General features: G+C 35.4%; 1 protein-coding gene across 2 annotated transcripts in view; it reads left to right on the top strand.

Annotated features, from left to right (window-relative positions):
- Positions 1-14451, top strand: part of LOC145222259 (NCK-interacting protein with SH3 domain-like) — a 47290-nt gene that overhangs the window by 23364 nt on the left and 9475 nt on the right. The window contains exons 4-10 of one of the 2 annotated variants that reach the window (XM_080088344.1): positions 2437-2662; positions 2735-2831; positions 6156-6302; positions 6654-6776; positions 8989-9091; positions 9152-9232; positions 12485-12613. In XM_080088344.1, coding sequence (XP_079944470.1) covers positions 2437-2662; positions 2735-2831; positions 6156-6302; positions 6654-6776; positions 8989-9091; positions 9152-9232; positions 12485-12613 — 906 coding nt within the window. The remainder of the gene's footprint in view (positions 1-2436; positions 2663-2734; positions 2832-6155; positions 6303-6653; positions 6777-8988; positions 9092-9151; positions 9233-12484; positions 12614-14451) is intronic. The other variant, XM_080088345.1, reaches the window with a different exon arrangement.

The following is a 14451-nucleotide window of genomic DNA, read 5'->3' as shown; positions in this document are numbered from 1 at the left end:
CTGGAGAAATTTGGGGGAACGTTTCGGTCCCCCCAAAACACCTTAAAAAAAACACTGCGCATACCACAGTTTGAGAAGAACTGCTCTAGACGCTGGTTTCAATTTTTGAAGCAACAATTGATTATGTGACAGTCATGCTAGTTTTGCAGCTGCAGTTTTGCGGAGCAAGCTAAAACATAGCACCTCAATCTGAGTCTTTCTTACAATTCTGCACTCAGTGCTTTGCCACGTAGGTAAGAACCAACAGGCTTTTTGACTTGTATATTAAGCGACTGGCCTGGCACATTTATAAGGGGAACTTCTCAAAGCAGAAGTAAAATGTCCTAGACCCCCGTTAGGGCATTTCCCAAATTAAAATGTTTGTCCCCTTTTAAAATTTCGGGGTTCGCCTCTGGCTACGATGCAATGTAACGCTTTTTTAAAATAGATCTGGCTACAAGAGAAAGCACAAATCAAGCAACTCATTTAAGGCCATGGACCATCAGCCCAGTAAAAATAATATCGTGGACCATTTCATGTTTAGGCAAGTTTGAAGTCTGTACTTATAAAACAAACCATTTGGGCTTGAAACTTAATTCTTTAAAACCGATTTTCCATGGATCACCAGTTGAGAACCACTGAATTAAAGAGTGTGTGTGTGTGTGTTGCTGCTGTTTCTTCATAACACTTGGGCAATTGTACCATAGCCACCATATTTAAGAAGTATGATGTCAGATTGTGTGCTGTGTGGAGTAATCTACTTTGACTTTAAGAGTATTTTCGGTAAAAAAGAAAGTACTCCGTAGCCATAGTTGACTGTTACAGGAACCGTGTTTTAGCTGGAGAAGTGAAGATGAGTTCTTATGTTAACGGCATGTACTGTTTACATAGCAACCGGATTATCGCATAATCCGGTTAATCGCATCAAATGCCTTGGCAAATCGATGATGCGATGAACTGGATTTGTTTGTATACATATATATATTTCAAAATAGGTTATAGTGTGTGTGCAATAGCAATATGTGCTAAGCCATCCTTCTTGTTGGATGTGTCATCACTGGATTTGTCTGTAATAATTATGGGTCCCCTTCCCTGAAGGGGACACATATTGATTTTACTCGATTTTTTTTTTTTTTCTTTTTTTTTCTTCTGCCCAAAGTTTGTCCACCTCGTTTTGCCTTGAAATGTTTGATGGATTTGGATGAAATTTTCACAGATGGTAGATATAGTTATGTAGATGTGCCATTTGTTTTGTTTGACTCGATAGCCCCAGTGTTTACCCCACTAGCCCCCTAAAATGGGTAAATTTTGAACAATGTCCGAATTGGATGAAATTTGAAAAGTTTGTTCATTGTGCCATTTTAGGGCATCGTTTGTTGTGTTTTACCCTGTAGCCCCAATATTTACCCCACTAGACCCCTAAAATGGGTGATTTTTTAAACAATGTCCGATTTAGATGAAATTTGGACAGTTTGTTCATTGTGCTTTTTTAGGGCATCGTTTGTTGTGTTTTACACTGTAGCCCCAATATTTACCCCAGTAGACCCCTAAAATGGGTGATTTTTTTAAACAATGTCCGATTCGGATGAAATTTGGACAGTTTGTTCATTGTGCTTTTTTAGGGCATCGTTTGTTGTGTTTTACACTGTAGCCCCAATATTTATTCCAGTAGACCCCTAAAATGGGTGATTTTTTTAAACAATGGCCGATTCGGATGAAATTTGGACAGTTTCTTCATTATGCCATTTTAGGGCGTCGATTATTGTGTTTCACCATGTAGCCCAATATTTACTGCTTAAGCCACCTATTTTTTAAAAAACGTCCGATTTGGATGAATTTTTGTTAGTTTTATGAATTTGGCATTTGTAGCTGTCGAATATTGTGTTTCACCCTGCAGCCCTATTATTTACCCTACCAACCCCCCAAAATGTGTGAATTAATCAACAATACATTTTGACAGTTTGTATAATATGCCATTTTGAGATGTCAGTGTTTTATGCTATTTAGGCACACAAACTTATAACAATGTCTCAATTGCATGAGATTTAGACAGTTTGTACTTTACATAACTTTATAGCTTTATAGCACCGTTTCTTATGGTTGTATGTTTACAACTTTGCGGTTTTGGGGACCCATGAGTTTCTGCCTGCAGAAACAAATCAAGATTATAAAAAATGTTGGCTAATATAGGACCCAATATAAATAAATATAGAGAATATATTACAGTTTGCAGAATAGGTTGTAGTGTATATGCTATAGTAAAATGTGCTAAGCCACCCTTCTAGTTAATTCTGAGTTATCGCAAATGACTTGGCAAATTGAAGTTGCATTTAACCGGAGTGGTATGAGGTAACTGAAATTTTGGCACGAGGTAACTGAAATTTTGGCACAGTGAAAGCAAACCTTGTGTGATTTTTTATTTCGTGCAATTGTGTTGTACCAATTCTTATTACAAAGCTGAAGCTCCTCCACCTCCTGTTCGGTCGTCTGTGAGGAGAAACAGTACTATGGAAAGTGCTGGTGAATCTCCCATTGAGGATGTATCATTACAAAGATTCAACATCATTGAAGATAAGCCTGGCACCCATAATCTGAATGCAGTTGAAGATGTTCCATTATCAATCGGCTCGGATCTAATGGAACTAACACAGATCCACACAAATTTGTCACTTACTAAATCAAGGTATAATGCATTGTTTAACATAATTTGCTTGGTAACATCGTAAAGAATTGTTTACATGTTTGACTTTTACAGGGAATTTTTGGAATCTTGTATGTCTTCAATTGGAAATTCTATCCCTTCATTGTCAAAAGCTATGAGCAGAATTATACAAACTTTTCCAAAACAAGAGGTAGGATTTTTTGGTAAGAAATAAAAAAGTTCCATCAAATGAATCAGTGTACACATATTGTGAAACACAGAACACAAGATTGTTGTTTGACTGCATTTCAACTGCTTAACTGTGCTGATAAAAATGCTGTTTATTTATTGTCCACTTATGTACAGAATCACTAAGGGGGACTGCAGGTCAACATAAACATATTGCAAAACACAATGGAAACTGAGTTGTTATATTTGTGTTCATTAAGGGGCCACTTATTATTATGGGTCCCCTTCCCTGAAGGGGCCACATTGTTTTTGTATTTATATTTTTTTCTTTTTTTTTTTCTTAACTTAACGGCGCCAGGGAACGCTATGTGCGGATTACAAATCATAATTCAACAAACAAAGGGCTGTGACTGTTATAAAACAAAAGTTTATAAATATTTCTTTAACACGACAAATGTCATCTGTGCAATTCAAATTCTTACCTAACATATGCATGCGCCATTCACCCTGTTACGAATTCGAAATATATGTGTGTGGGGACCCATTGGTTTTTGCTTGCAAAAACAATGATGTTATAAAAGACCACAAAAGTATTGGTAACGTACTGAATGTATCCATCAAATATATATCCCTTACAAATATAACGAATGGTGCGTAAATATGGCACAGTTTCTGTAAAATGGAATATATAGGAAAACCACTATTCCAGTTTAACAATAATTGTGCCCTATTTTTACTGTTACCAAATCGCATATGCACGTGTTTGGGGACCCATTAGATTATGCTTGCAGAAACAATTATGGTATAAAGTGCCAGGAAAAAGATAGGACCCAATGAAATGTAGGTGCCAAATATATATCCATTATTATAAAAGTAAATGGTATATGTGATACATCATTAAATATGATGTAGTATAAACTGGCGATATATATGTAGGAAAACCACTATTCTAGTTTAAAGAATTTTAATTCATCTCATAATATGCAATTTACCTGTCTGGTATGATTTCTAATTTAATCCCTAGATTGATCTGAATGATTTAAGTTTTTCTTGTTGATGATGTCACAGTCGTGCGACGTGACCGCATTTTTGCACCCTTGGTTTATTATGATCTTTAAAGCAGTGGTTCTCAACCTTTTCAGTTTGCAGACCGGTAAACTTTCAAAACAAATTTTGCGGACCGGTGGAGTTTTAAAATCAAACCAAAATGTAATTATGACAAAAATATGCAATTCAAAAGAAGTATGAAAAATTCAATTTAATGGGAAGTTTGCTGCTGTCTGTTTGATTTAATACGTGTTAAAGGCGGTTTTAAAGAAGTTTCTGCAAGGCGAAGTAGAGTGTTGACTTCCACACGATTTCTCTGTTTGGTGTTGTAACGGTGAAAAGCTTTTCTCAGATAGGTAAATTGTACAAAAAATCAGCAGTAATTTCATTGCTTGGTCACCGCGCTCAGGATATACGTTTTTAAGATAAATTCTTTAGCTTTCACATACAACTGGTCTTGAATGAGTTGCACTTTAAACATTTTGGCACCACACTTAACAGCATTGTGACGTACGACAACGTCCAAACAGACTCTGAACTTTGTCTTACGCCACAATGCTGCAAATTACGGAACATGAGAAACTCTATCAGTTTAAAATGGGTTGTTTTATTTCTTTAATCAATGGACAAGCCTTCAACATCTTTCATTTTGCAATTGAGAAATAAAATTGTAATATATTGGCGGACCGGCAGGAAAGTTGACGCTGACCGGCGGTTGAGAACCACTGCTTTAAAGTGTTTTGTGTGTTACAATCACAAAAACTTTAAATATGGAAGTGCTAAGCTGCCCACTAAAAACAAACACTGCTTCGCAACTAATGCACACTGCTTTACATTTTAGACACTGTAATAGTAATATCTCTTTTGAATCAATATGAGTTCCTTATGTTTTATGATGACTTGGATGGAGAAATCCATTTTCATGTTTTTTTGCACATACCAATGAAATTCTACTCATTTTCCTCCATTATGTTGTAAGTAATTTACTACATGATTATGAGACTATGGGTTTAGGATTTATGCAACTAACTCAGGGGTCTCCAACTCAAAATTTGTCATGGGTCAATTTTCGAATTGCCTTGATGCCACGGGTCACATGTGCCCTTAGATGTCAAAATGCTTTTAAAGACCTTGATACTGCACCCTACACCAGTGGTCTTCAACCTGTGGGTCGCGACCCCAAGTGGGATCGCCTAAACTTTTTCTGGGGTCGCTTAAATCGTTAACATTTATTACCAAAAAATGATACTTTTTTGTTCTATAGTTCGTTACCTTTGCTAGTGTTTTGCAGTACAGCTTGTTACCTCGTGTCACAATCTAAACGTTGTGATGCAATAATCTATTTTAAACACAAGTTGTCCAACCCATTGTTATGCGATAGAGCCCCATGAATCACATATTGTGTCCAAAATAATACAGCGGGCAAAGGAAAAAATACCTAAATTTACTGATTTCTGTCAACTGGTGAGCTTTAACGCGAATTAGGTTGGCCAAATTAAATAAAACTTTTGGGTTCTCTCATTTAAGCGTAATACTGCACACTGAATTCTAATATTTAATGTCTACTTGAAAATTAGACGAGCATATTTACATGAAAATAGTTTCCGTTTCGGCATTACTTGAAACATGCTTTTACTATCGGAAAAAATGGGGTCGCATGTAAATGCTGATTTCATTTTCTTTTAAATTGGGGTCGCCTTTAAAAAAGGTTGAAGACCACTGCCCTACACCACTCTATTAACGCTCTAGTCGAGCTCTTTCCAAACTAAAGTATTTAGTCCTCCCAAGAGGTTGTCTTTTACAATCATACTTACATGTTGATCAAGGCTTTTTTATTTCATCACAAGTAACAATTGTTTGTGCATATTTTCATATCTTAGTTTTGTCTGTGATGTCACAAACTGCTCTTAGATCATTGATATGCATAACCCAGCAAATAATATTTAGGTGAAATGAATCCTAAAAGCTGTTGTGGTAAAACTGAAAATTACTTTTAGCAGCTTAAGATTTCGTTTTGCTGAAGTTTTTAATTGGCTTTAGCTTTGAATTTGTCTTGGACTGAAATTTGTCTGTTCATCAGAATGCCACCATTTAATGTAATTTAGTTCTATTGTGGGGCAGTATGGTGTATCTGTTCTTGTGTTCAATGTTCATACCCAGCAGGGGGTTACTAAATTGCAATAAAAATTGTCGAAGTATTGAACCTGCGAAATAAATGATTGTGCAGTGGAATTGCAGTCATGATCAATTTTTCCAGTTGAGCTTTTAAGTTGTTGTTTTTAAGTTGTTTTTTTTTCAGCAATCTAATGATCCTGATATGGAATCATTGGGCTTGGCCTTTGCAAACCTCGCTGAAATTAAGGATGATGCACAGCAGAGAAACTGGGCAATTAATGATGATGAATTAAAAATTTCAAATATTTTGAATGACATTTTACAGTTTTTGGTATGTTGTGTATCAAATCTATAAAAAGTATAACCCCCAAAATGTTTATTATAACTTTATAACATAGGATTTAGTGAAAACAACATAGCCTTGATTTATACCATGATTTGTTTCTATTTTTACATCATGATTTGAAGATTATTCTTTTCCACAAATCTTTATTAGAAGAAAATACAAAAACAAAACCAATTACATTAAATCATGTACAGTATTATTTACTCAAGCAATCTTTTCGTTTTTTAACAGTGGTAATGAACTTTTCACCAAACATGTTTAAACTAAAAATAATACATTTTTGTGCAAAAAATTGAATTTTTCATATTTGCTAAAAGTCTACTTTATGATTTTAAGACTGAATGCAGTAAAGAAGTATGTATGAAAGTAGTCTCTTCAAATCAATATGCTGCAATTATGACACTTGCAACCTATTACCAAATGGAAACAAGACCTTCTATACGAATTACTTTATTGCAGGTATGTCCGGGATAGTGAACTGATCCTCTTGAGTAGACCAGCTGTTGTTTTTCTGTCCAGCGTCTGTTGCGCCTAAAGCTGGTTTAATTATGGGTCCCCTTCCCTGAAGGGGTCACACATTGTTTTTGTCTGTATTTTTTTCCGTCTAACGCGGGTTTGTTCCCATGTTTTGGTCAAGAAAGAATGGTTCAAACTTTTTCAAATTTACACACATTATAGATATTGGTCTAAAGATGGTCGATGTGAATTTTGACCATGTTTGATCCCTCGGTTCACCCACAGCCCTCCAAAACGTGAAATTTTTAAAGCGGCTATACTTGCTAAAGCAGATGATTCTGGAGTTTCATACTTTTTTTATTGGTACATTGCAGCGTATTTTAAAGTATTTTGTAACTTTAAGTTGTATATATCGATTTTCACCCCTTTACCCCCAAATAATTGTTTGTTTATTCACATGTTAATGAGGTCAGAAATACAAGACTTAACCTGCTAAAATTGTAAACAGCTGTGGATAGGGTGCTCCTTGTTGGCTGTTAAAAATTTCAGTGCAATCGGCTCAGTAGTTACTCTTACAGCCCCAAATATGTTTTTACATGCTGTCTTTTGTCAAATTTGTGCTCACTCAGTGCACAGCTGACGCAATGGGAGTGATTGACGATAGTGGCGCATGGAAAAAATGCCGCTGCTTCATGCATGAACGCAGTTGTCACTTGACCATTTTCTCACTGGTTGTAATTAAGATGTTACGATGTTAGTAGTATTGCGCTGTGAACATTAATGTAGGTCAACTTATTTGTGTTTCGAAATGCAGAGCGACAACACAGCACGATTTGTTACACCTGTGTAACGTGACTTCTCAAACTGAAAGCGTTAATAAAACTGTTTCAGAACAGGTTTTAGACATAAAAAGCCCAGCTAAGGAATCGTATTGTTGGTGTGTAGAAACTTAACGGCGCCAGGGAACGCTATGTGCGAATTAAAAATCATAATTCAACAAACAAAGGGCTATTAAGGAAAAAAAATGTTGAAACTTTTTCAAAGTTTAAATAGTCGGACTCATCCATTTTCCACCTTGTGAAAACAACGCGCAACTCCATGTCGAAAAAAAGCCCAATTGGGCATGAAAAGCGCAAATCTGCCCACTGAAAAGCGAATATCTCGGCCTCGCGCATAACTGGACGTGCTATCAGGCAGTCTTTTGCACTGTGCAATTAAGATGTGTTTGTAGATTAATTTAAAATGTTAGTTACGCAATTGTTGTATCACACAGTTTTGCGCCCTATGGCGTTTAACGACAGGCCCCTCCTGCCGCAATCGGCGCCATATCTTTATCTAACAACATTCGCATGCCACAAGACAATGATCGCTGATGGAAATAAAACCATGAAAAATCGGCACTAACCTCTGTTGTAAAAAAATCGGCACTAACCTCTAAATGTTGTCCCTATATAACAAGGGTGGCCAGACCTGCATCATGCTCGAGCCGCATATCACAAAACTTAGTTTTAAAAGAGCCGCAACACAAAAGATCAGAAACGAATTTATTCACTCACAATGAAGTGTACGCTCTATAAAATAATGATTAATGTTGTGTGGTGATACTGTGAGTTTTTGACTACAATGCACAAGCCAACACGCTTTTGTACAATATTATTTTTTTGGTTTTTCGGAACGTAGCCTACCTTGGTTATTACAAACAGTCTATTGTTAATACGTCATAGAATGCGTTGTTTTATAATCAGGTTAAACAACTGGGCAATATGGGGAATATATGTGCAACATTAAAGAGCCGCAATCAAAGGCTCAAAGAGCCGCAGTTTGGCCACCCCTGCTGTATAAAATTAGTTGACGTTGATTTATAAAAATCTCCTACACAAGTTTAATTGAGTAGTTTAAGAAAACCACTATTCCAGTTTAACAATGATTGTGCCCTATTTTTGCTGTTTCCAAATTGCACATACACCTGTGTGTGGAGACCCAATAGATTATGCTTGCAGAAACAATCATGTTATAAAGTGCCAGGAAAAAGATAGGGACCCAATGCCAAATATATATCCATTATAAATATAGTAAGTGGTATATGTGATACATCGTTAAATATGATGTAGTATATTTGAACTGGCATTATATAGGAAAACCACTATTCTAGTTATTTTGTGTTTATTATAATTGTGGAATTAAAATCTGTAATTTGACATCTATATTTTTGCAGATTATTGGTGTTTTATGCGCAATATCCCCAAAATTTGTGTCTATGTTCCTTTCTACTGTTTTACCAGTGGAGCTTGTCTGTGAGTTAAACAACTACCTACATGGTTGGTGTTCCTCTTTTTTATGTCCAAACAATTTGGTGCAAACTACCTGCTTTTTTACAGATATTGAAAGAAGTTGCTACACTGCCCTTGTGTTGAGTATGTTATTCTCAACTGGTGAACCTATTCCTGTTAGTTATTATGGTATGATACAATGTAACAATTTTACCTATTTTTAAAAATCAAACTCAAACCTTAATGATTTATGAGATTCCATTTTGCAAAATAAACTGAATATAGATAAAATATATTCTAAATTTATCTCCTTCCATATATTTGGTTAAAAATATAACAGACATAGCCATAGGCCCAACGGTTAATAAATAAGAGTATTTGAAGTTATTTAACAAATTGTTTGTGATTATGTTGTGATTGTGCTCTTTGTCATTAAATCTATTTTTTGTTACTTATAATGACAAATTAGTGCATACATGTTCCAGTTTTTTTAATATTTGGTGGAACAAAATTATTTTTTTTTAGAAAATTATCACTATTGAACAGAAATAGATACCAGACATTTGATTGTTTTAATTTTTAAATGATTTGAAGTCTATAGCATTTCCTGGGTGAATAACTTTAATAACTACTGGACAGTAATACTGGTGAAATGCACATGGCGAAATTTAAGGATTACAAAGGATTTGGTATTCCATTTAGTTGTTTGCACATGTGTTGCACACAACTTCAAATTGTAAAATCTTCCACTGAAAGGTACATAGCAGTGGTTCCCAACCTTTTTGTAGTCACAGCCCCCTTTTATATATTTTACACGCCAGCGTAATTTTTCGTAAGTCTCTCTATGTTTTTCGTTTCTTGCATTATACGTTATTATACATTATACGTAATAGAGATTGATTTTCTTGTATACAAAGGTTGAATCAAAGCACTATAAATTCCATTGTTCATGTGTGTTGTGATGTCACAAGGGAGATTACAATCACAAAAAAGTATTTTTTTCTTCTGACCCGAATGTTTGATAAACAATCTGCACGTGTATGCAGGATTGTAAACACAAACTTACAAATATTTTACTGTTGATTAATGGTACAAAAAATGTTTGCCTCTACGGACCCCCTGAAACCATCTCACGGACCCCTTGGGGGGTCCGCGAACCCCAGGTTGGGAACCACTGGTACATAGTAACAATCAGCAATAGTGGACAAACAATAATGCAATTACATCATACAATATTACACTAAACAATATGACACTAAAACAAGGCGTAATTCCCTGTTACTACCATTTGTTGAAACTGGCCTCAATAATGCATCATGAGAACCAACCATAACAACTAATTGAGTCAAATCTCATTAAAAATGAGAGGATAGATTGTGAAAGAGGCTATTTACTTAATGATAATGTTGCAAATGTATGTGTGAAGAGTGCAATGTGCTGATCTTTGATTGAAACTCACACGACAGATTGTACCACACACAAGATAATTCGCGGATGTGATGCTACCTTTTGTTTAGTGGTGTAAGCACTGATGTAGTTTTGAGAGAGTGATTTTGTTTATTTTGTACTTTCAATGAGAGGAATCATCTATGCTGGCTTGAATTAGCTTTATAACTATATATCAATGGAAGAAGTGTAAATTGGCAACTGATGTGACATGTTGTACTGTTTTTTCTTAATTTAAATAATGGGGAAAACTGGTTAATCAGGATTAAACATATGGCAAATTGTAATCAGGGTTACCGTAATTTTCCGTGTATAATGCGCAAATTTTAATTAATTTATTGTCCTAAAATCTGGGGTGCGCATTTTGCATGGGTACAACAATTTTTGAAGAAAATCTTTCTTGAAATAAAACTTGAAATCACACCTTTCTTCGTGTTTGTTGTCAATCGCGCATCACATTTAGCCATCCTGCCCAACACACTTAGTCAGTAAAAATCATAATTGACGACACATCGTTTGATGCGATGGTGCAATTCTTGATGGTGTGTTATACAAATATTGTTTGTTTTTTAATCTCCATCGCAGACCGGATATCATGTGGCCGCCTTTACAGTACTAGTTTAAAAATCGACACCTACATGGCGCTAGATATTCGAACTCGGCGGCAGAAATTCGGATCCGATGCGCAGAACGGATGCGCAAGACACGTCAGCTATATAAAGAGCGAGAGTTCAGTTCTCTACCTATTAGTTTCAATTCACAGTTTAATAAGCAGTTTCATCAAGATGGCTGCTGTTCACTTCAAACACGCTCCATACGAACACAAAGCTCTCGTATCAGACGCTTGCTCGATTACCTGCCCGTTTGTTGTCACAATGTGCCCTACACAAATCCGAAACATTTCTTCGCTATCGAGTTTTCTAGCGCATGCGCAGTGATACTGACTGGCAGAATAACATCCGGTTGTTCCCAAAGATGCTCTTTTTTCTGAAATAATTTTACGTTTACGGACTTAAGTAAGAGTCAAAGTTTGGGTGCGTATTATACATGGGTTCAGGCTTTTTTCCAGCTTCGACATGCCATTTTTAGGGTGCGTATTATGCACGGGGGCGCATCATACATGGAAAATTACGGTAACTGGTTTTGTCTGTACATAAATTGCATGTGTGGGCACCGAAGATTTTTTGCTTACAGAAACAATAAGTTCATAAAAGCAGTGCCTGATATGGCACCCAATGGAAAAATGTCATTTTATAATATGTAACAGTGTATGTAAAATGTCAGTATGTTATTTGGTTGTAAATGTTTGTGGGGCTCAATCATATCTTAGGTACACAAAACACGGACTTAAATAGTAGCTTTAGTACAAAACAAATTGCCAGCGAAGTGGATTAAAACGTATTCATTTTATTGAACAGATGTTTCGGCAAAAAACATTTGCCATCATCAGTGAAAAACGCGTTTATTTACACAGAAAAGTAAAGAGAAAAATTCACTCAACTACGTCACTGATAAAAGGTTGCAGACAAACAAGGAGATAAAAGAGTGATAATTAGGTGTTGAAAAGATGCAGGGGCATAGAAGTTGTGTCACCGTTCAGTCCCGGTGCATGTTGTTGGATTTGAAGCGACTCTAAAATTAATAAACGAATCCGGTCAGATGTTACGTCCAATATTTCAGGTTCGGCAAAGTATAAACATGCTTGTTTTCGCTTGTACTTCATATTTCACTGATGATGACAAATGTTTTTTGTCTAAACATCTGTTCAGTAAAATGAATATGTTTTAATCCACTTCTCTGGCAATTTGTTTTTAAAGTTGGAATTCATTTAAATTTAGGGTAAAAATGCAAATCTGTTGTGTATGGCAAATTGTATGTGTGAATAACCACAAATCACAAAGAATGTATAAAATGCTAATATATAGGAAGCAACCTTTCTAGTTACATGTAGCTTATAAATTGGGTCTTAACTGTTTGCCCTTGTGTGCCTTTTAGACACTATTGGAGTGACATTTTTAAACTCCATACTAAAGTCTGTTGAAGAAGGAACAGAGGGTGATACTGATGACAGACTTTCTGACATACTTGTCCGTCTTTTGCTCTCTATCAATCTGCATTTTCCAAGTAAGATCGCACATAATACCATGAATTATGAGAACCTCCACATATTATTGTTTTTATATATTGTTTTTTTCCGTTTTTTTTCTGTTCAACACTGGATTGTTCCATGCGTTTGGTCAAGTAAGAGTGTTTCAAATATATTCAAATTTACACACATGTTCGGTATTGATCCAAATTTGATCCTCCTGAGATTTGACTCTGAATGACCCAGCACTTCACCCACAGGCCCCGATTTTTTTTAAAAACAGCTTTACATTCTATGGTACAAGATCCAGGAGATTCATACTTTGTTGGTTAGTGCATTGTTAAGTATTTTGTAACTTTTAGTTATATTCACCCCTTAACCTTGGAATATTCGTTTTTAGGTTTACCAGTCCCAAAGGTCGAAATTACAAGCCCTATTGTGCTAAAATTTTAATTATTGCAATGGGTTCCTCATTTGGTATTTAAAATTTTAGCCTGGTCAGCTTTACAGCCCCAAATATGTAAACCTACAGGTGTACGATTGTGTCGGTTTAAGGTAGAGCGGGAAGTCTGCGCGTTGTTTCACGCATGGTCATATGTTTTACTAGACTAATGATGTATGTAAATCATTACATAGGACAAGAGAGTGGGAATATACAAATTGGCAATTAATAGTAATGGCTGTAGATAAATGCACATACAGATAGTTGTATCATAATGAATGATAGCTGGCCTTGCTGCCTTGCTGCCACACACAGTGTTTATGGGTAAAGGGGCACAAATTGTTTTCGCTTTTTCTATCTAACACGTTTTACACAGTTTTTGTTGAAGTGTAGTACATGACTTCGTATGATGTTATAAATGATTTGATTGTTTCGGGCAAACTTAATCAGGCAAAACTGAAGATTCAGTTTCTGTTTGAACCTAAATTTGAGAATTTAACCCATCACCACTATACACCAAGATTTAACAAATTTGTTGTTCAACTGGTGTAATGTTAAACAAAACACTAGTTTTTTCAAGAACAAATTTGTTAAATATACAACCTGGTGGACGAATAGACCTAGATGCTATACACTAGAAATCCTCAGAACTAGACGCTACACAACTTGAGAAACACAGGATGGAAAATAATTAACAGGTTTACAATAAGTGCAATGATAACCTCTACTTACAACATAAATATGTGGCAAAATCACAGTACAATGGCATTAGGAGGTTGCTTGGTCATCACATATACATATTGTGAAACAGGTTTAAGAATGATTGGTCACACATTTGCTACAGTATATGTATATTTTTCAAATTTTGATATAAAATTCAATATTCGATAATTAGAATTCAAGAACATCTGGAAAAAACATTGTTGTTAAACATAAAGGATAAACAGTGTGTTACCAACACCCTATTGAAATGTTATTAAATGGCTGTTGTTGATTTCACTTCTGCACACAGCAAGAGGTTACTACTAGTCAACTTACATGTATCACTAACACCTTCAACAGTAAAACAACATGCCTTTGGTGGCTTGTTAAAGCACTGCTCTTGTTTTACTGCCTTGACTGATCTTACTATATCTTTAGGGTTTTATTTAGTCACCATGGAGTATATAGTATATGATCACTGTTTGCATTTTTCAATTTAATTTATCTTTCTTGTTCTGCTTTACCTGTATATCAATGATGTAAATTACATGAAAATAAGCTTGGTTCGAGTTTGTTAAATATTGTCCTTGAATTTTAGTTTTTTTCTTCCAAAACATAAACATGATCACAACTTTATAATAATGTAACCCATTTGCATGTACGCTTGTGTGGAGATTCTATATTTCTGCTTGTAAAAACTATTTAATTCACAAGTGCTGGTTGTAGATAGGG

The sequence above is a fragment of the Phallusia mammillata genome, chromosome 4 (assembly GCF_965637545.1).
Source record: "Phallusia mammillata chromosome 4, kaPhaMamm4.hap1.1, whole genome shotgun sequence".
Lineage (NCBI taxonomy): Eukaryota > Metazoa > Chordata > Ascidiacea > Phlebobranchia > Ascidiidae > Phallusia > Phallusia mammillata.
The sequence above is the reverse complement of the archived record's forward strand: the minus strand, read 5'-3'. Positions and strand labels throughout refer to the sequence as shown.